The following is a 20,828-nucleotide window of genomic DNA, read 5'->3' as shown; positions in this document are numbered from 1 at the left end:
GATAGCAAGAAATGGTACTTCCAAATCTGGATCATTTTGATCTGGATTGAATTCTTTGAAAAACTGGCCCGGATTAAATCTCAACATCAGGTATTTTAAAAGCAGAGATTGGATCCTGCTTCTACAAAAGTGGGATACAGATTTGGCAATCCAGTCCTGTCCAGAATCCAGATCAAATTTTAATTTGGGGTATTTCAAAACCTCAAAGTGGCTATTAGGATAGATTTGATGCTAAAAATCAGGATTATTCTGATTCCACTGGAAGGGCAGACTCAAAGTGGACGGAAAGACATGTAGGACACATGAATCATAATAATATTTTTTTTTCTCTGAGGAGAGATTTAACTGCACTCATGAGGGAACTAGAAGCACAGTACACGCCTGAACTACCACAGCTAGCATGCAACAATCAGAGCATTTGAAAATAGAAATAAGGTTAGGGTTAGGATGAAAACATAACCCTATTCTGAAAAAAAAAGAAAAAAACCCTTTTTTCTTTCACTGTTCACACGACAGGCGCCTCTGCTGCAGTGTCGTGCCAGCAGATTTATTTTCAGGCAAACTTCTGAAAGGCAGACTGGAACCTACCATCCTATACATGGGGCAGAGAAAGAGAGAAGAGAGAACTGTGGACCACTCAGCTGTGGGGACTGGGGGAAGCCACCGATGCATCACGTCACTCTCAGGACACACCCTGCCTCTGACACGGCGTGGCACAGTGCAATGCAGCGGACGAGAGGTGGTAGAGAGACGGTGAGAGTTTTGTGAAAACAGTGCAGCTACAGCCGGAGCTGAGGGTGGGATGGGATGCTGAGTCAGTGAACTGCATGGCAGCCCAGGAGAGGGAAGAGAAAGGTAACTGAATAAGATGCACAGTACAATGCTTCGTCATGCTTTGCCTCTCCTTCTCCTCAGGGTTTCCTCCCTGGTTAAGAGACTTTTAATCTCAGAGATGCTTGAGAGATCTGTAATCTATAAAGTTTCAAAACAGAGCTGCCCCTTTATTGTTTCCAGCACAACAGAAACATGAGGTAAGGTTTCAAAAATCAATATCTCTGCTCTGTGTAGCACTGTCTCTACAATGTACTCAGCGGCTGGAGCCACTATTAGGTCTCGCTGAGCCAGGAAGAGAGGGAAAACATGCCTTTGACTTTCCTTTAATATTGGGAAAACAAAATACTAATAACAAAAAAATCACAAATGCAACCCAATGTGTGCATAAGCTACTCAGAGCTTTACACACCACGCAAAAGTGATACAATAGGACTTAAAAAAACCTTTTCCTGGAGCAACTCGCTTCAAGTTCTTGCACTTTTTTCTTTCTGTATCACTGCCTCAGATGGAGACGGTGTGTTTGCCAAGGCTGCCTCGAGTTGCAGTCTGTGGTGGCACTCATGGCAATGAGTTATCAGGAGTGTATCTGGTGAGGGAGCTCTTGAAAGAGCAAAAGGAGACATCAGGGAAGGAGAAGGAGTCGTTTTCAGTGCTGGAGGTTCTGGCAAACCCAAAAGCCGTGCAGCGCTGCCTCAGATACATCGACACCGACTTGAACCGCTGCTTCACCCACGCTATCCTCAAGTAAGGCAGGGCTAAGAGGTCATGTTTTTTTCTTTTTGTAAACATTGTCCTTGATCAGTCTGAACTTTCTTTCAGTCGTCCCTTACCAGACAAGCCGCCCTATGAGATGCTCATATCCAGAGATCTGAATGCTTTGCTCGGACCCAAAGGAAGCTGTGAAGCTATGGATCTGGTGTGCGATCTTCACAACACCACATCCAACATGGGCCTGTGCTTTATTTCATACTCTGACTGTGACTGGATCTGCATGCACATATTCAGACACCTTCAGGTAAGTACCTTTCTGTTTCTAGCCTTGACTAATACAGCCTTTCCTTTTTGGAGTCAACATAGAGGAACCTCCCTTCACTGGTGTTCTGTCAAGTTAGTTGCACTACATTTTGGAAAGGCACAACAATGAGCTCCCAAAATATAACAAACAAATATGTGAGATTGAGGTTGAAACTAGACATGAGAAATGGATGAGGCCTTTTGGAGTTCCTCAGGGCTCTGCTTTCGGGCCTCTTTTCTTTTCTGTGTGTTTAATCCCACTGGGTTCCAACATTTGGAATCCACTTTTATTTTCTGGTTGTCTCTGGTTGGAAACTGGCAACTGGTTTCAACAGCTTTACATTTTTTTTTACCGGGATTCCATGTGCAAAATATGGCTTGATTTTTTAATGTATGACTGAATTTAAAGGTCCCATATTCTGCTCCTTTTCTGCAGTTTAATATGGATCACTGATGTCTTCATGAAATGGTAGTAACATGTTTTGGTTCAAAAAGCCAATAAATCAAGCACAGCAGCATTGTTTCCAGGCTCTCATAGCCCCTCTGTTCAGAACGCTCTGATTTTTGTGGGCGTGACCTTCATATGTCAATGAGCCACCGCTGATACTGCCCCGCTTTTCCACGTCAATGAGAGTGGCGCCACGAGCTCCGAGTGCACAATGGTTAGAAAACAGCGAAGCTCGTTAACCGTAACATTACAGGCTAAAACAACAGGCTAACAGCAGCTAAAGTTAGCATCCTGAAGCTAACACAGAGACAGGGGGGACACTGAGGAAAAGCTCTTACATCTGCTCCACAGCACACAGCATTTAAAATACTCACATTTCCAGGGTCCGAGGTTTGTTGGAGGATGGTTGGTAATGTGCCTGGATTCAGGACCAGTCTATTCACTGGCCCTCTGTTGTACTGTCCAAAGTTGGAAAAGCAGTCGGCCGTGAAGTGACTAGCACACACATGCACAGTTTTACTGAGTGTGGCTGGAACATTTCCTTGATAAATGAACTCTAGCCACTTAGTCTTGTCTTCTTCCGAGATGGGAAGCTTGTGCATGGAACTATGTGGCTGTTTACAGCCAAAAACAAAGCAGTGATGGCTCTTCAACTTCGGCATTGGAGTGGGCGGGGAAGGGGTTTGGGGGTATCTGCTCCGGTGGACCAATCAGGCCAGACTTGCTCCTGATTGGTCAAAAAAGGGAATCACTGACACCGGCAAATTCCCAAAATCCAAACAGCTCGTTTTAGGTCAGGATTTTACATTCACAAGCACTACTAAGTACTCCATTAGCCATGTCTCTTACCGGAGATAGATCTTACAATGGATGAACGGACAGATCATCTCTTTGAAGCTTGCGACGCACCAGCACATCTTCCTGGCCTCTTTCATCACATGGGGAACATCGAGCCTGTTTTTTTATTAGCTTCAAAGTTTGATTTGACTTGACTTGATAAACTAACCTCTCAGTAAATCTAAAGTTCATTCTGATGTTTCCCCTCAGAAGCAGATCCCAGACATACCAATGAGATACATCCATTTCGATATCTCCAGTAAAGAATCCTATTCGCTTGATTCAGTAGGGAAGCATGGCTTCGGTAAGCTTCTTTTTCTACCAGAGCACACATTTATCATGAAAAGTGTTTAAATGTTTGATATATTTACTGATTTTTCTACAGCCATGGAGATTGGGCCTCAACCTCATGGTGTGGTGAGATCCAACATCTTCACGACCATGAAATTAGGAGTACAACACATGCTAGATTGGGTTCATCTCTTCAACTCAGGTGCAACAGTACATTGTTATTGCTCTGCTATGTTGTTCAAAGTGTTCTAAGCCCTTTTGGTGTCATTTGAAGCTCCATTTGGATTGTTTTGCTTTGTTTTACAGGTACTATTTTTGAGGGAGGGCTTGTTGAAGTGTATACATTGGTTAAAAACATCGACTACCCAAGAGATGAGACTCACAACATCACAGCCGCCATTCATCCTCAACTACAGGTACTGTTTGAAGACAATGCCTGTACTCAGTCTTTAGTGGAGGATTATTCTCTTAGTTGAATTAAATAAAGAATAATTATTTCCATTTGTGGACACCACGACACAAGGAAGTTCGTACAAACAAGAAGTATCGAACAATCGAGAACAGGCCAATGATGATGATATAATTAGACCTTTTGTCCAGAGAGAAGTAACCACCTTTTGTTCCAGTGTACTTTACTTTGTGCCTGAATGATTCCTACGTCTGTAGCCTCGCCTGCTGCTAAGAAAACACCTTAATTTGTTTGTTAAGTTTGTTTGTGTTGTCATTTTCTTTGTGTTAATCAACCACTTATAGAGCCAGTGTTCACAATGCAGGGTGGTGCTCTGTTGCTGTGAGAGCTTTGCTTCTCACCGAAGACACAATCAAGTGTGTGACGTCCGACATGGTTCACATGCCATCTGAAAATGAATGCATCTGGGAACATTCTGCTGAAGGAAGCCTGTAAATCAATTTAACCAGAAGCTAAAGACACATTTTATTATCATCATTAAACGCGACTGTGGCACACTACAGAGAACTGCAAAACCCGTAGAATGAAACTGTTTCCTATTGTCGTTTTGGACTGACTTGCTTCCTTTTCTGTGATTAATTTCCACCTCGGTGAAACATTGTGGAAATTTGAAATGTGTCACTTCAACACTAATTTATAGTGTCTAATATTTCTCAGACTTACTCAACATTACCGGAACTTCTGAGTGTGCAATTTAAGAGATTAAGTTATGTAAAAACTGATCCCCACAGCCTCTGCAGATGTCACCTGAATATTGTTCAAAAATCTTATAAAATAAAGTAAAATAAAATAAATTTAATTCATTTTAAAAGTTTATTCAAAGTGTGAGTCAAAGTAAGTGGAACCAATAATCTTATGCAAATTAAGTATAATTAGTCCATTATGAAACACTTGTGTTGCTAAACTACCTTCACAGAAACGTAAACAATATTTGAAGGTTTCCCTGTTTCGTTTAAAAATGTCACAAATCGAAGGACTTTGAATGTAACCAGATAAAAGATACTATTCAATGGTCAAAACAGAAACTGTTTGAATAAGTGTTGAAACCTGGTGAACCCTTTGTTATGTAACACCTCTGCCTTGGCCAGATAGCTTTCTAAAAATAAACTTGCTTTGTGACTTTATCAAAAGATTTCCATTAGAGCTGTCACATGAGGGTTCAACGTGATCCATTGTTTTGTTGCAGATGAGTGATTGCACGTCACTTATCTTTTTGAATCAAATAGTTTTTTAAAGTATCATCAGAGATAATCAGCCCCTATGATTATTCAAACCGGCTTATCCATGATTGAAACCTTCATTATTGCACACATGAGCTAAACTGGAAGCTCATCTTACATCAGAGAAAACTCGAACCATAACAATAACAACCCAGTCTTAGGCTTCTTGGAAATACAAAACTACTATTCAATGTCTGTTATCAATGCATATAAATTTAGCACAAAAAGCAAGGAGATATCTTTTCGGTAGGTTATTTATTTCTTGTAAAAATGCTTCTGGGCAATAAATCTTAAGTTGTTGGAAAGCTTGTTTATTTCCCTTTACATGGAGCCACATTTGAAAGGAACATACATTTGTGGGATGAACAGCACAAAAAAAAAAATGTTCCAACTGTCCATCTAAACGTGAATTAAAAATGAAGAAATTCAGTAACGGGACTGTTTAAGGACAGAATATATTCTGATCATCTTCACTGAATGAAATGCAGAGAAATGTAGAAAATATATCAGGGAAGAGGGTTAGGGCCACTAAAAAAACAAACAAAAAATACAACCCAAATTCTGAAAAAAATCTAAGAATTTTGAGAAAAATTCTGTGATTAAAGTCAGAAAAAGTCAGAACTCACAGATTTAATCTCAGAATTCTGAGATAAATTCAGAGATTGAAGTCAGGAAAAGTCAGAATTTAGAGATTTAATCCCAGAGTTCTGAGATTACAGTCAGAATTCTGACCTTAATCTCAGAATTCTGAGATGGATTTGGAGATTGAAGTGAGAAAAAGTAAGAATTTTGAAAAAGAAATCTGAGATTTAATCTCAGAATTGTGAGATTACAGTCGGAATTCTGACATTCAACTCAGAATTTTGAGATGAATTTGGAGACTGAAGTCAGACAAAGTCAGAATTCCAAGAAAAATTCTGAAATTTAAGACAGAAAAAGTCAGAAATTTGAGATTTAATTTCAGAATTCTGAGATTTAATCTCAGAATTCTGACTAAAATCTGATTTAAATCTCAAAACTCTGAGTTGAATATCAGAGATTAGAAAAAGTCCAAATTGTAAGAAAAATTCTGAGGTTTAAGTCATAAAAAGCCAGAACTCTGAGATTACAGAGTTCTACTTTTGATCTCAGAATTCTGAGATCAATTTAGAGAAGTCAGAAAAAGAGATAACATTTTAAGATTAAATAAATCTGATCACGTCTTCACACTTCAGCCTTTATGCAACATTTTAAACCTTTTCAAAGCATAGTCTGGTTCATTCATGACATAAAAGACAAGTTTCAATACCCCACGAATATTAATACAAATATGAATTTGGTAGCTATTGGAAAACACCAAGTCTCTTGAGAGATCAGAGAGCGTTACTCCTCTTGTATCTGTAATGAATGTGTTCTGCTAGCCTAGCCAAAACCTGAGAGTGGTTAGCTGAAGTTATGAACGAAGATAAGTTGTTTTGCTAGCAAGCACATCCCCAAAAGATTGATAGAAGAAAACCCCTGAAAGCTCTGAAATAGGAAATAGGTGCAGCAGAAGGCAAAGAGAAACCTAATCATGTTGCTTACTGCTATCACCTGGAGTGTTAGCATCACAACAACATGCTTTAGCTCTCAACTTGCCCCTGCTACTGCTACAAACGTCATGATTTTTTTAAGTACTTCAAAACAGACTAAGTAAAACAACCCAAGAGGTGTTTGAAAAAAAAATACAGAAATTGTGACTCACTTTTTGTAATTTTTTTTTAAAATCCCTCATTCCCTCTCATTCCATGACACATTAAGCTAACGCTAATGCTCCCACAAATCTTTGAAGCATCTTAACCATTCAACAATTTTTTAATCACCTCTTCACCAAACATAGGTTGCAACCTTTTTATACTATTTTTTGACACTCAGCTGCCTCTAAGTTCATCTTTGACATTGAACAAACAAATTGTAAATATCACAAGCGCTTAGCATTAGCCTTACTTTCTATTTTTTTCTCCACAGGACAGAGACTTCTGTCTACTTCACCCTGAAGACCCCTTGTTCCAGACTTTCTCAGGTGAAACACTGAGGTTCAAAGGGAAAGAACCTCTTTACCCTTTCTTCATCAATGAAAGCGCGTACTACAAGAAGGGAATTGCTCTGTCCCTGGCGAGAAAAAGGTGTGTGACGATTCCTGCAATCAGGGCGCAAACGGAGCAGGAAGAACAAGCGCATGAACCGGAATTTACTTCAGAGGAGGAAGAGTAAGAATAAAAATGGACTTTAAACAATCAGATGTAATGATAATTGAATAATGAGGCCCATCATGAGACGGAAGTGTCTGTAAAATCAATTTTACAAAAAGCTTTTATTAAAATGACGGCTGATGCTTTGACAAATCATGAGCACATTTGCTTACACTCACACACGACACATAAGTGTAAAACTCCAGGTCCATAAAATGCACAAACTATTCACTGTTGATTCACAAAAGCACAGTCATACAGTGTTTTTTCTTGTATGTACGCTCTAATGGATTCAGGGATAGGACAATGTCTTCAATTAAAGGCTGAATACGCAAAATACAATCTGATTTACCGTAGGACTTTTTAGACCACACACACAATCCAGCATTTTATCACTTCTTAAACAGTCACAAGTGAAACTTCATATATTTCTGCAGACATAAAGCATGGCTTTCTGGTTTATAACGATTCCTTTCTCAATACATTTCATATACACTGTCAAAAATAGAAATTCACTACTGACCAAAACAGCAAAGTTCAGGATATGTTCAACAATATTTTTAAGTGCAAAGGAATATTGTAGTTTATCGCTATATGGCCTTTAAATTACATTCATAATGCCTAACGTTTCCTTTTAAGTGACTTAACAAAATGATGACGCAAAATTATATTTTTTGATTGAGAAATTAAATCAAAATTAAACAAATAAGTCGATAAATAAGTGAATCAACAAAAAGGATAAGGGGACATGTTTATATAGGAAACACTATGGTTGTGGAGACATGAAAACCTTTGGGTCAAAACTACAAAAAAACAATCAAAATGTTAGAATTACGCTTGAAAATACCTAAGAAAGCAACAAAATATAAACAAATAATAATGCCCATGAATAAATAAATAAATAAATAAATAAATAACTTGAGTAATGTTTTTTAAAAAAAGAGGGTGTTGAAGATGTATACATGGTAAACACAGTAATAGTCAACGCCTCCTTCACTGAAGCCTTTTGTTTCCCTGACTCTGTTTCAAAGCAGCTCGTGTAGAGGAGTTGCATTCTCTTTTGCAATAATAAATATCTTAGGGCGGCTTTTTGAACTCCTGTGGTTCCATCTAAACAGCTTCCAGGTGTGTCCTCTTTGCCACAGTAGGTGCTCTTTTATTTATAAAACAAAGGGTAAGTGTCACCACGCCTAACTGTAAATCTGTTTGATGCCAAAATTGAGAAGGAACGTATCATTAACCTCCATGGCAATAACAGCATGCATAACTTATCGTTCAACCTGTTCAGTTTATTAATACTCTGCTCAATTTTCTGTTGCATGACAGTTTGGTTCTCCTCTTCTCTCGTTAAAACTCTCTGCTTTTCTTAACTGTCAAACCTTTTTGGCAATGCCGATGCATTTAAAGGTGCATGATTAAATAACAGTATAGTGTTGAATCTGTGACACATTATTTTTCAGTGCTGACATAATCAAACCTAGAAGGACTTACAGCATGAACTGGGACGAGCTTATGCTTTTGAACCACGGGTTAAGTTACTGAGAACCAAACGTATGTTGCATCAACATTTCCCTGACCTTTTTCAAACCACTTCAGCTCCTTAATCTTTTAATGCAGCAGATAGGGTCATTACTACAGAGTGCCTGCACTTTAATCCATCAAAAAGCAAAAAACGCACAGATTAACCCACATCTCATTCCTCTGAGATCACAATAAAAAAAAGCATCTTGGTGTTGGAGTGGCATATGAACTGAAGCGGGGCAGAGATTCTCGGCTGAATCTCCGTCTACGCCACCCTGTAGGCGGTCATGCGGTAGTAGTTCTGACTATGGCTGCGGGCCGCCCACACAAGCAGCGCGGCGGCCATCATGTGGAGCGGGGAGGAAATGAGGGCCAAGTAGAGGGACCAGCCAAGAGAGCCATCCACTTTATCAGGAAGCATCGACACCCTGTGGAGCAGGTCCATCCCGGCCAGGTAGCAGCACACTGTGGCTAAGGTGCAGAGACCTGCAGGACGCACAAGCAGAGGACATCTGTGAATGGCTGGTTTAAATTAAAAAACATCATCATTTATTCTATTATTTTCTTCTTTTTTCATCTCTTCCTTTAACATTCTCTTTTTCCTTTTTTAAATTTTTTATTTTCTTTTAGATTTGTATATTTTTTCCCCTGCATAAATGTCTAAAAACCTAAAGGAGGAATCACTCTATTGTCAAGTTACAAATGGACAATACGTACAAATGCTTTTGAATGTGATTCTAAATAAATTTAAAAAATAAAAATCATTAATAAATATATATTTTGTTGTAGTTTTGGGTATAAAGTGAAGGCTTTGACACCAAAACATTGAGCTGAAAGACAACAAATCCTCTGTGGAGCATAGGAGTACTGCACTCAAGGTTTGTGATGTTCACAGTTTGATTATCAAGACTAAAAAATTCTGCAAATTCTGCCACTACAGCTAAAAAATACTTTTTAAACTAGAAAAGCAACACTTTAGTCCTACTTTAATGTTATACTCCATTTCAGCAGACTGTCTGCTACAATTTGATGTTAGTTGCAGGTTTGTACGATAATTTGTTTCCTGACAGTTTTGAAAATTATGATGACCCAGTACATATTTCATATTCTGGATCTTAGTATCCAGAATATTGGCAAGATCTGGATCGTACTTTTACATCTGTCAGAAATTATGGTGACCTTGTCTCGTATTGTTTTGCAAAGCAATCTGACCATTTATGGTGGAGTTATATACACATATGGTGAAAACAGCCCTATCTCACAGTAATAAAGAATCCTTTAAAACAGTCCTGGATCCAGACGGTGATCAGGATTACCTCCGAAATTTAATCAATTCTCCCTTATGTCATTTTGAACATTTACTGAAAATTTCATCAGGATCTGTTTGTTAGATTTTGGGTTATGTTGTTTTCAGACAAACATACAGACAAATTCTCCCATAAACACAACCTCCCTAGGCAGAGGTAACAAAGATGCTTCAAAGATGTTAAAATGTGGTATGCTAAAAACTAAAATAATAATAATAATAATAATAATAATAAAAAGTCATGTGGAAAAGCTCTTCAGTTTAAGATGAGTGACCAGTGAAGTGGTTGGCAAGTCTCTCCAAGTAAACTTGCTATTATCTTACCGCTAACGCTACAGTTGGCTGCACATCTGCATAGAAACACACACAGCTGAACCCAAGATGCCAGGGCCCCATACCCAAAAAACGAAACAGATTTTGCATCATTTACCAGTCCAAGTTAAATTTTGTAACTTATGGCGATCAAGTTTTAGCAATATTAGCTTTCCTGTTACTAGCATACCCATTTCAAAATAGACCATCAGATCATATTTTCATGGTCCCAAGAATGAAGAAGCTCTAACAACTTTAATATCTAGGCCTTGTCCACGGGTATTTTCTAGATATGCTTTTGTGATCACGCAGCAGGCAAATCTGTGTTTTTCTTACGTAAAACCTGTGCTAGCCAGTCAGAATGAGCCCTGTCGTTCAGCTGTGACGTTTGAAAACCAAAAACTCAGTTTACCGGCGTCCACATGAAACCACAAAAACAGAGTTTTCCAAAGTCTTCACTTTGGCAGACTTTCAGAAAACATTGTTTTCAGTCACATAAAACTGTGGTTTCGTGTGGACCACAGGTCTAAACGTATAAAAATACATGTGGTTTCCCAGATACCCGGCTAAGTGTGGACATGGCCTTAACCAAACCAAACCAAAGGTCCAATCTGCTCTTTTTTTCAGTTATTTTTGAGGGGCTTTTTTGAAGAGTAAAGGATGATGAACAAAGCAGGAAACAGGAGCCACACGCTCAGAGGCTAGCCAGCAAACTGCAAGGCTTTACCGCTGCCCAGACTTCTTGCTTTTTGGGCAAAGTTGTCTCTAAGCAGAAATGCCACCTAATTGATCTGTACTATTGACTTTTGCTTTTTTATATTTTGTAAACAAAAAAACACAGAAAAATCCTTTCCATTATTTCTTTTAGCAAACTAACTGCTCAGTTTAGATGCTCCAAAAACCACCAAGGTGACTTCATTGAAGAAACCAAGTCCATGCAGCTGGTGTGGAAAAGAGTCTTACCAGCCAGCAGGTGAAGTATTCCTATCCCAAGAGTGGGTGTGAGGCTTCGGCAGAGGCAGGCACAAAACCCGATGAGGCCTGCCAGCACCACAAGACCCAGTGACACCAGCGGCAGCAGAAACTGGCATCGCCACAAGTCTGTTCACACACACGGAAACACAGAGTAAGATCAGGATAAGACATCTTAAAGGTCTCCATCTTTATCACCATGAGTTGGAGCCATGTGCTGTTTCATAATCACATCAGAGTATCTTTTAAAGGTGCAGTCGAACTAATCACTTAAACTTTGAGCAAACATGTGAGTTGACGTACATGTGCGCAGCATGTCCTCCCCACTGTTGTGGTTTCCTGGTTCTTTGTATTTGGGAGTAAACTGCTGAGTTGGACTGAAGCTCCGACACTCCAGCACCACCTTTGCGTCTGAAAGAAGCAAATATCAAAAAGAAGCGTTATCATTCGCAGGAATTCACTTTTTCAAACATTGGAGAGATTTTGGTGGTGTTTTTTTTCTACTTCTGTGGATGTACAGCAGCAGATGATTAAATATGAGACCTGCATCATCACATTCATGATGAACATTTATCTTCCTCTCGTAGTGTTAGATATTGTGGGTTTCAGTCTTGACACATAACTGAAAACGACCCAAAACCAAATCAAACTCCCTGATTAAGTAGTGTTACGATGAATTTAACTGATTCATTTTCTCAAACTGAACAGTTAAAAAAAATGTTTGGAAAAATACAATGTAGCTTTTGGAGATATGCCATTCTTTAAGCTGTAAAGAAGGTTTGGGTTTACTTTTTTGGATTACAAAGGCACAAAAAAAATCACTACTTTTTAAACCAGAAAAGCACTCAGAGAGCACAGACCTCCGCCAAGCATACTGTGAATGTCACCAACACTTTAGTCCGACTTTAATGTTATACTCCCTTTCAGCAGACTGTCTGCTACAATTTGCAAGTTGTCAGTTAATCAACTACGACGTCTAGGCTGGAACTTTATCAATGAAAGATTCTTCTTTGATTTTTGTTAGACATATGTTGAGGGATTAATCATGAGCATCTTTGACACACTCATTTATTGATGTAAACAACTACGATTATTCCCTGTGGGCTTATTTTCCTGACCCTGGAACATCAGAATAAAAACAAGCATTTATGAAGACCTGCTTCTGTGGTGATAAATCAAATGACATAAGAAAATCTATACGAGTGCTTCTATAATTAGGGGTACATTTCAAGTCAGTGGGATTTACTTATCAGCTTTACTAAATTTTACTTTCAGGCAATGGCCAATTATACAGTGTGTCATTTGGGTGATATTTCACTTTTATTTAACACAGAAAGTAGATTTCATCATTTATTTAGCTTAAAATAGAATAGAATTGAATAGAATAGAACTTTATTTGTCAATGCAGCAATTACAACAAAATTGCAAAAGCCCTTCAGTCAGTGCGAAACAGTGTGAGGTGCGAACATAAGTGAAGTAAAGTAAAATAAGATACAAAATAAAAATAAAATTAAAATTAAATAAAAATATAAGATATATATATGATAAAATAATAAAGGTTAGGAGCAGAATAAAATACCAATGTATGATACAGTAAGTAATAAGAATAAGATGCAAGAGGAGTGGAATGACTCCTGCTCCTGCTGAAATGCAAATCATGTTGGGATTAGCAGTTTTTGTGCAAACTGATTTCTCTAACGTCAAGTTTGCTCTTCAAAATTAATGCTAGAATACCAGTTTGTGAGTATTATTTCCAGTATTATTTGTTTAAAATGATCATTAAAGCATGAAAAAGCAGTTTTAAAAATTATTCTTATAATTAAATTTGAAAAAATTCACTTTGTGTGCTCGAGAAATCAGTGTCAACTGTGTTACCCATTGAAAGAAGGCCTATAAATCAGAAATGATTTGCCCCAAAGTCACATGACTGAAATCAACTGAAGTCACATCCTTTTTGGTGGGAACCATGAAGAAAGTGTGGCATGTTTTAATTCCTCCTCATCAATATTTCATCAGAATGATCGTCTGTACATGGTGCACATTAATTGTCCGTCAACTGTGTAACCAATATTTTCTGATGTTCTTACTATAAATGTTATAAAGACCAAACTGTGTAGTAAAGGCACAGCAATATGAGGTGATGGAGGTCAGGTGGTGACATGTTTACGGTTTGCAGTTAGCACAAGATAGAAAAAAAAAATGGAGAAAATGTCAACCGTGTTACCCATCACATAATTGAATGTTGTAGAGACAGGTTTGTTCTGTCAAACGTGTTACATGTGATTTTTGTGCCATAATTCTTTCACACTTAAGCTAAACTGTGATATACATGATAAGGGACTTTTCGAGGGAGTGTCTTACATAGAAATGTTGAATATCTCTAAATTCAGTACAAAACAGATTTATGTTGAAGTAATCGTCACAATTAGGGCTTTAGCTTGCCAGCTAATGAATTTAGTTCATTCCATTTATATCATTTGCAATCAAATAGAGAATGAAACAAAAAAAAATCACTTTGTTTCCACTTTTTTATACCTGAAATGTACCCCTAATTTTAAACTCACTTATATGACAGTGCAGCTCTTTTAACCAAGCAGTCTAAGGGTGATAAATTCCGTTTGTCAGTGCCTACCTGGGGAATGAACCACACCTAATACTTAAAACAAGGTGGGGCTCGCAGGTATAGCTCCTCCACAGTTTGGAGAGATGTGAGGTGTGGCTCATCAGTCTGTATAAATTATGTAATTGGCTGAGCACTTGATAAAGCTTACCTGTCTCTTTGAACCAGTTCGCGTTGGCAGGGACGAGCACACACCGCCACCAGAGGCCCACGGTCCCGTTGAGGCGGAACAAGGTGTCACTGTAGGTTTTCTCATCAAACTCCCCGTCCATGAACTCCTCATACAGGGAGCGCAGCTCAGACACGTTGGCCTCACCGCGCACGGTGGGGCTGCTGTACTGGTACCAGTGCTGCGTCCCGACGGCCACAGACAGATACACAGTGGCCAGAATACTCAGCACGCAGGCAATGACCAGTGCTGTGGCGTAGCGGTTATCGACCATTGTTCACAGAGCCAAAGACACGTCAAAGGGGATTAAGTTGATGCAAGTGGCTGAAGAGTCGCGCATCAAATTGGTCGAATTGCGACGGTTCTTGACATAAACTGACGTCCAAGTCGCATTAAAAACACTGCCTACTGCTGCACATCACAGGACAACAGCATCCTATTTTATTGATCGATGCTCTCGGTCTCCAAAGCTGTCCCAATAAGCGTCAACAGCCCTGCAGGCCGGCTTGGATGCGCCATCTGTTCCCTTGTCCCACTTCCACAGATGGTGGGTGGCCAGGCGCTGCGGCAGGAATCACACCAGCCCTAGTATTCCTCACAAAGACTGCAAAAAAGGCCCGTTTAATAAGATCCGCTATGCTCCAGTGGGCACCAGCCCGCCAGAGCAAATTCGGCGGCGGTTCTGTGTTCTTGGAAAGCAGGCTGGAGCCGGTCGCACCCAGGATGATGCCAGTTGTAAACACACTAATCCATGCGTGTTCCGTTTCCGGTTCTGCTGATCATGCACGTAACCCTATGCACGTAATCTTATTTTCCACGACTGTGCACATCAGAAGCCCATAGCTTGATGGATGAAGTAGTAATGTAGATAATATAAACATGATAACATAATTATTAAAAAAAAAAATATATATATTTTTTTTCTTATTTTCTGAACACTTAGGCTAAAAATGAATAAATAAAGCTATACCTTAATTTATTGTCGTATAATATATTTGATCTTAATTCAACCAGGTTTAAAACCCAAAATACAAAGAGAGACAAAGAAAAGCTTAACATTATGGATTCTAATAGAACCATCACTGAATAATACCTGGGGATTAATTGTTCAAAAAGCCAAGCTAAAACATCTGCAACCGTTAGTATCTGCTTCCATGTCATTCACTGCAAGCCTAGCAAATTGACGTCCATCTTTTTGACAGTTAACGGTCCTGCGATGTGTTGGTGCTAGTCTAGTTGATGTCATCCACAACTTTAGGGGCTGTCAGTGAAGTTAGCTACCTGCCGGTGAAAAACGCCACGGTTTTCATTTCCAAGTGTTGGGTGAGTGTTGCTTTTGCATATTTGTGGTGATAAAGTAATCACGATGTTTTAGTTAAGTTAAGTTAAAGAAACTGACTAGAGTAGCCGTTGTTAACAGATCTAACCTGCATGCTTCAGTTTGTCATTAAACTGTTAGCGTTAGCATCGGTTGTCGTGTGCTCTCCGTTAGCATTCTGGTTTTTGAGTGACATTCTGAGACCTTTGCTGCAGTAATGTGTGTGTGTGTGTGTGTGTGTGTGTGTGTGTGTGTGTGTGTGTGTGTGTGTGTGTGTGCGTGCGCCCTGCAGGTAAGTGCTGTGCTTGTTAAAGATAATTAGTGGCTGTGCTAGCTGTATCGACACATCTGTGACAAGTGTCAGTGTGTCTGTGTTAGTGCAGCACGATTTGGGGAAAAGGTGCAATTGGCGATTAGGTGGACAATATTGCGATTGCGATTGTGCTTGCGATTTAATAAAAAAAGTTGTGTCATGAGTCTACAGACTTGCTTGGTTATCATGAGGAAAAATCAAGAAAAAGCAGAGATGGATTACTGAGGATTTTAACTGTGTAATAATTCTCAAAATATCCAAACTTACTGTATACAAACAACAATGTACAGCACAACAGTACTGTTTTGTATGTATTCAAAATAGCACATTTATGCCACTTTTACTTTGCATGTTTTGAAAATTACATCTTTTTGCTGTGTCATTCAACCGGTAACCAAAATAACACCAAATAACAGAGGTAGAGTTTCTTTTCGCCATGAGCACCTCACTTACTTCTTTGTGCTCCATCTTGTCTGATTAAACTGCCGTACCAGGGGGGCAGGTAGTCACATGACCAGTTGAAACAGTGACTGATTAGTCATCTCACGCTCGCTCTCTTACTCAGTCTCACACACACACACACACACACACACACACAGACACAGACACACGCACATCACACATCACTCACACAAACACGCTCATTTTTTTACACTTTTTTAAAATAATTGCACAATCCCGCCTCCTTTGCGATTACGTAATTGCATGTGCTGACCTTGCGATTGTGATTGCGATAATCGTGCAGCACTAGTCTGTGTGTGTGTAGCCTGTGCATGGCGCACGCACATTTTGTGTCTTTTGTTTTTGTGTGTTGGGGCTTGTTACTGAAAGCCCTGAGTGAAACTCCACTGCATTAAAGGCTGCATGGCTTAACATAGGCTGTGTCCGAAATGGCATACTAACGTACAACTCATACTAAGTGTGACGTCAAAAATAGTATGTAGTGCGTTTACATGAAATAGTATGTAGTGCGTTTACATGAAATAGTATGAAAAGATGTATACTATATCGGAAAAAATTGTAAGTATGGGAGGTGGGCATACTAGTCGCGCTGACACGCCCCATAATGCATTGCGAGCCCCATATTTATAAACATAAATAGTGAATGAGATGACAAGATGAGAAGCAACTAAAATGGACTTACCTCTGCAGGGAAACCAAAATGTAAGTTCATAGAAATAAAGTGCCTGAGGCGACGGACGGATCGTCTTCGGTGTCTGCGAGAAGTAAACATTTTTTAATTTTTTGAAGAGTGATGAATTCGTCTGGAGACCGGTGTTAGTTAAAAATCAGCCACCAGCGAACTTCCCGTTTTCAAAATAAAAGCATCTTTTATTATCTCCTTTAAGTTCTTTAATGCTTTTGTAAATTGGGCTCTTGTTTTGGAGCCAACCGGAAGTTTCTTCGATAGCATATTGGCGCGCTTAACAGGATGTCCAAAATGTCGAAATTAAATTTGTATCCGTGCGTTTTATTGCCCAAATGACCACATTTTGGTTTTCTACATGATGACTTTCCCGCCTAAAATGTTCTTAAAACTTTCAAATGTGGCGAATCAACAGAGATATTCGATAGCCTGGTGTGCTTCCATAGACTTATGTGTGCTTCCAATTTTTGTCGTCGGAGGTTTTGAAATGCATCATGGGAAACTGAGTAGTATACTACAGTGTAAAACGTTGGCACTCTAATCATACTTATGGGGCTCTAATTTCGTAGACCAGGCGCAAGCGCAGGCGCACCTGCCCAGCCTTTGCAAGTTTCCTGCAGTGCCAAGAGAGGCGCAGTCAATGCGCACAGGAGCGCAGAGGTGCGCGTCCACGCCTCCCTCCGCGCAAATGGCAGAGAGGGAGGAGAAAAGCCGTGAGTGGGTTTAACGCAGCTGAGCGCTGTTTTCCCCAATCAAATGAGCGCCGCTCCTCGCCTTTAAATGCCGTGCGGCCGAGGCGCAGCGTCTGATTGGTCTGAATGACCCCCAGCACTGCGGAAACAGTGTGCTGGCGACGGTCAGAGCCGCTGTCCCTGCAGCAGGAGAATGGACAGCGGGGCGCATCGGAGGACACGAAGCACGTCACCGTGTGGGCCAGCTCCCGGGACAGATTTAATCTGTTCTTTTGTCATTAATAGGAGTAAAAAATTAAGAGACAGTTACACAGCTGGCTTATCCATTCAGAATACTTTTGATCCACCTGCTCTCCTGGTTTGTCATCGCCAAATAGCAGAACCTTTGGTGATATACTGTATACTCTCCCGGTGTCTCCACCTCATCCTCCTTACAATAATGTACTCCATCTTTTTAGATCACATTAAAAAGACTAAAACAGAGAAATATGGGAAATCACGGGTAAATCCTGAGTGACACACATTTATTTTGTCTCTTTTTACTTCATCTTTTCTCTTCCTCTTTTCTTTAAATGAAATGAAATGAGAGAAGCCAGATATTTACTCAGTATCTATTTACTCAGCTGCCGTCAGGTTAACTTTCCATTATGACAAACGGCTTTAATCTGACATCAGATGTGACGGGACAGTTAATATAGATATAAATGTATATGCTGGTTCAGACATTTACATTAAATAATGATTGCTGTGATTGTTTATTGCATTAAAATGTGCCTGACACTCTGGAAACCTGCCTCTGAGGCTTTGATGACATGTGCACACATGTGCGCCTGTCACCAAATTACAGCTGCGGAGGGTGCGCTCCGCTTTGCGCCGAGGATAGACCTGGTTGGAGCTGGCGAGCTTTCAGCGCACTTTTTTGGCACAAAATTGTCACTGCGCTAACATGAATCTGCTGACACCTCCCCCTGGTGCGCCGTCAACTCCCCCTGGCGCGCCGACACACCCATCTCTGCGCAGACGGTCTACCAAATTGTCAAACTGGCAGCGCACGGCGGTGGGCTGCACGAAATTAGCACTGCTCAGGGTGCGCCAGGCTTGCGCCCTCTGTGCTGCGCCACGAAATTAGAGCCCATAGTATGTAGTATACAGTATATACTGGTACACAACGACTATGTAGTATGTAGTGCGTTAGTATGCCATTTTGGACACAGCCTTGGTGTTGCTAGCTAAAGTGGCTCATGTTAGCTAACCATAGGGACTGTTGACAGTTACGGCTGGGCGCTCAGATGTGCTGCAGTTTACACGAAGGTGTTAACCACCAAAAAAACACATTTTTTTGGCTTAACTATCACCAATTTGATGGATGAACGGCTCTAAGCCTCGTCAGAAATCACCAGTTAGCATGGTCACCCTCATGTACTCAGAAGTCGGGATTTATTTAGAGTGGGAAATTTCAACTGGAATGCCCCCCGAGGTTAGAAATTCCTACTGGTGAGGCGGCAGGTCCACATCCCAGAGTTTAAAATTATAGATGGCTGCCCTGGGTGTAGACAGTAATTGAGCTCCTATATTCGGTTTATTTTAGCATTTTTGACAAGTGTTTGCCGCACTACATAGGCTGTAATATTGTTTGATGGTTATATATAGAAATATTACTGTTATGGCAAGTTCTTCCCCACTTGACAACTGCTGGCTTTTAACTCAGAGAAGACATCATTCCCACTCCCCACTTCCCAACTCTGAAACACTGGTAGCTCTGTAACAGTCAGGACTCCATAAAAGTTCACTCCATGAGTTCCATAAACAAAAACAAAATACAATAATTTCCTGGATTTATTTTTATGATTATTTTCTTCCTCAGGTATCTCATAAGAACCATCTCTGTTATGTTACTGCTTGTCTTCTTATTGACATTATAACCCCTGTCTATCTCACTACAGCCATGAGTTTATTTTATCCAGCTATTCCACCAATAACAATTTTCACAACCTTATACATCAACTTGTGCTATGAAAGTGTCTTATCATTAGTCAAGTGAGTTTCTCAAATTTAATAAAATTAACATCGTACGACATAATAATGCCTAAGCTTCTTATAAAAAGGACAGTGTGTCTTGGAAAAACAGCCGCTCAAGGATTGTCCCAAGAGTAACTTTTCATTACAGAGTAGCTACAGAAAACCTATTCTATTATGCTCACAGATTTGACTAGCTGGTTTTGACTCACATTCTTTTCAGGTGGTGTGTTAGTATTGAAAAAACAAAATCTCTGCCAGAGAAAATGAAGCACCACTCCCAGCTCTTTATTCCTAAAGAACCGGTTTAACTGACATGGTAGGTGAGCCAGACTTACAGCAAGGTGCTCTTTTCAAAACTAACTACATAAAATCACTCATGATCCTTTTATTGAGTTTGTGAACATCAATTGTGCTCAAACCAAAGTGTCTAACCTTATACATAGTTTTACTCTCCCTCAACTTTCCAAAATCAGAAAACATCACACAAGAGGCTGTTTGAGTTCTTTAAAGATTTTGTATTCTGTTCATTGAAAAGTTTGACAGGTACTGTACAAATAAAAGAAGAGTCTCACAGAATACAGTGCTGTAGGATTACATAAATACAGTTTTTATAGATAGGATTTTTTGAAAATAAATATTAGTCTCTTGTAATATTAAATACAGGACAATAAATATCAAAATGTGCAGCTAACTATGTATACACATATAGTTTCCCCTTCAATTATTTAGACTCAAGAGCTATCCTTCAATCATATGTCCCCTCAAACTACTTAATTTCGGGGAACCTTGCCCAAGTCCATTGTGTTAACTTTTTAAAGCTTTAAGTCTGCTTGTTTCAAAATGAAGCTGCATCAGTTCAACAGAGATGGTATTTTGGATGGTATCAATACCAAGATACTGCCCCCCGGAACCCCCTCATAATAATATGTTTGAGACCAGTAAAGTAGTCACTGAATATCACAGGGTAATCAGAGCTGATGTTATCGCTGGTTTGACAGGAACCATGACAGAAGAACCAGGCAGAACGCAGTGATGAGACTGATTTTGTGATTTACTCCACTTGAAGCTGTAAAAGAAGACAAAAGAAAAGAAACCCTTAGTAAAAGAAACACTTGT

The 20,828-nt window shown here is 39.7% G+C and overlaps 2 protein-coding genes across 4 annotated transcripts; one reads left to right on the top strand and one right to left on the bottom strand.

Moving 5' to 3' along the window:
• Positions 1 to 560: 560 nt before the first annotated feature.
• LOC141784160 (N-acyl-aromatic-L-amino acid amidohydrolase (carboxylate-forming) B-like) lies at positions 561 to 7,427 on the top strand. 3 transcript variants are annotated; one of them, XM_074661893.1, is made up of 7 exons: positions 561 to 753; positions 1,340 to 1,578; positions 1,654 to 1,849; positions 3,347 to 3,437; positions 3,519 to 3,626; positions 3,731 to 3,840; positions 7,100 to 7,427. In XM_074661893.1, the coding sequence occupies exons 1-7, from the start codon at positions 667 to 669 to the stop codon at positions 7,343 to 7,345; spliced, it is 1,077 nt and encodes a 358-aa protein (XP_074517994.1). In that variant the 5' UTR covers positions 561 to 666; the 3' UTR covers positions 7,346 to 7,427. The 3 variants fall into 3 exon arrangements, with proteins under 3 accessions (XP_074517994.1, XP_074517993.1, XP_074517995.1); XM_074661892.1 differs by having other exon boundaries at positions 562 to 753; positions 3,344 to 3,437; XM_074661894.1 differs by having other exon boundaries at positions 591 to 855; positions 3,344 to 3,437.
• Positions 7,428 to 9,109: 1,682 nt separating this feature from the next.
• On the bottom strand, positions 9,110 to 15,026 carry LOC141784161 (claudin domain-containing protein 1-like). The gene is made up of 4 exons (XM_074661895.1): positions 14,206 to 15,026; positions 11,738 to 11,845; positions 11,426 to 11,563; positions 9,110 to 9,330 (listed from the first exon to the last, which is right to left on the bottom strand). Exons 1-4 carry the CDS (start codon positions 14,495 to 14,497, stop codon positions 9,110 to 9,112), a joined length of 759 nt encoding a protein of 252 aa, XP_074517996.1. The 5' UTR covers positions 14,498 to 15,026.
• Between the last annotated feature and the right edge of the window lie 5,802 nt (positions 15,027 to 20,828).

The sequence above is a fragment of the Halichoeres trimaculatus genome, unplaced genomic scaffold, assembly GCF_033239565.1.
Source record: "Halichoeres trimaculatus isolate MK-OKI-2021-1 unplaced genomic scaffold, fHalTri1.1 fHalTri1_scaffold_22, whole genome shotgun sequence".
Taxonomy (NCBI): Eukaryota; Metazoa; Chordata; class Actinopteri; order Labriformes; family Labridae; genus Halichoeres; species Halichoeres trimaculatus.
Note: the sequence above shows the minus strand (reverse complement) of the source record. Positions and strands in the feature narration are given on the sequence as shown.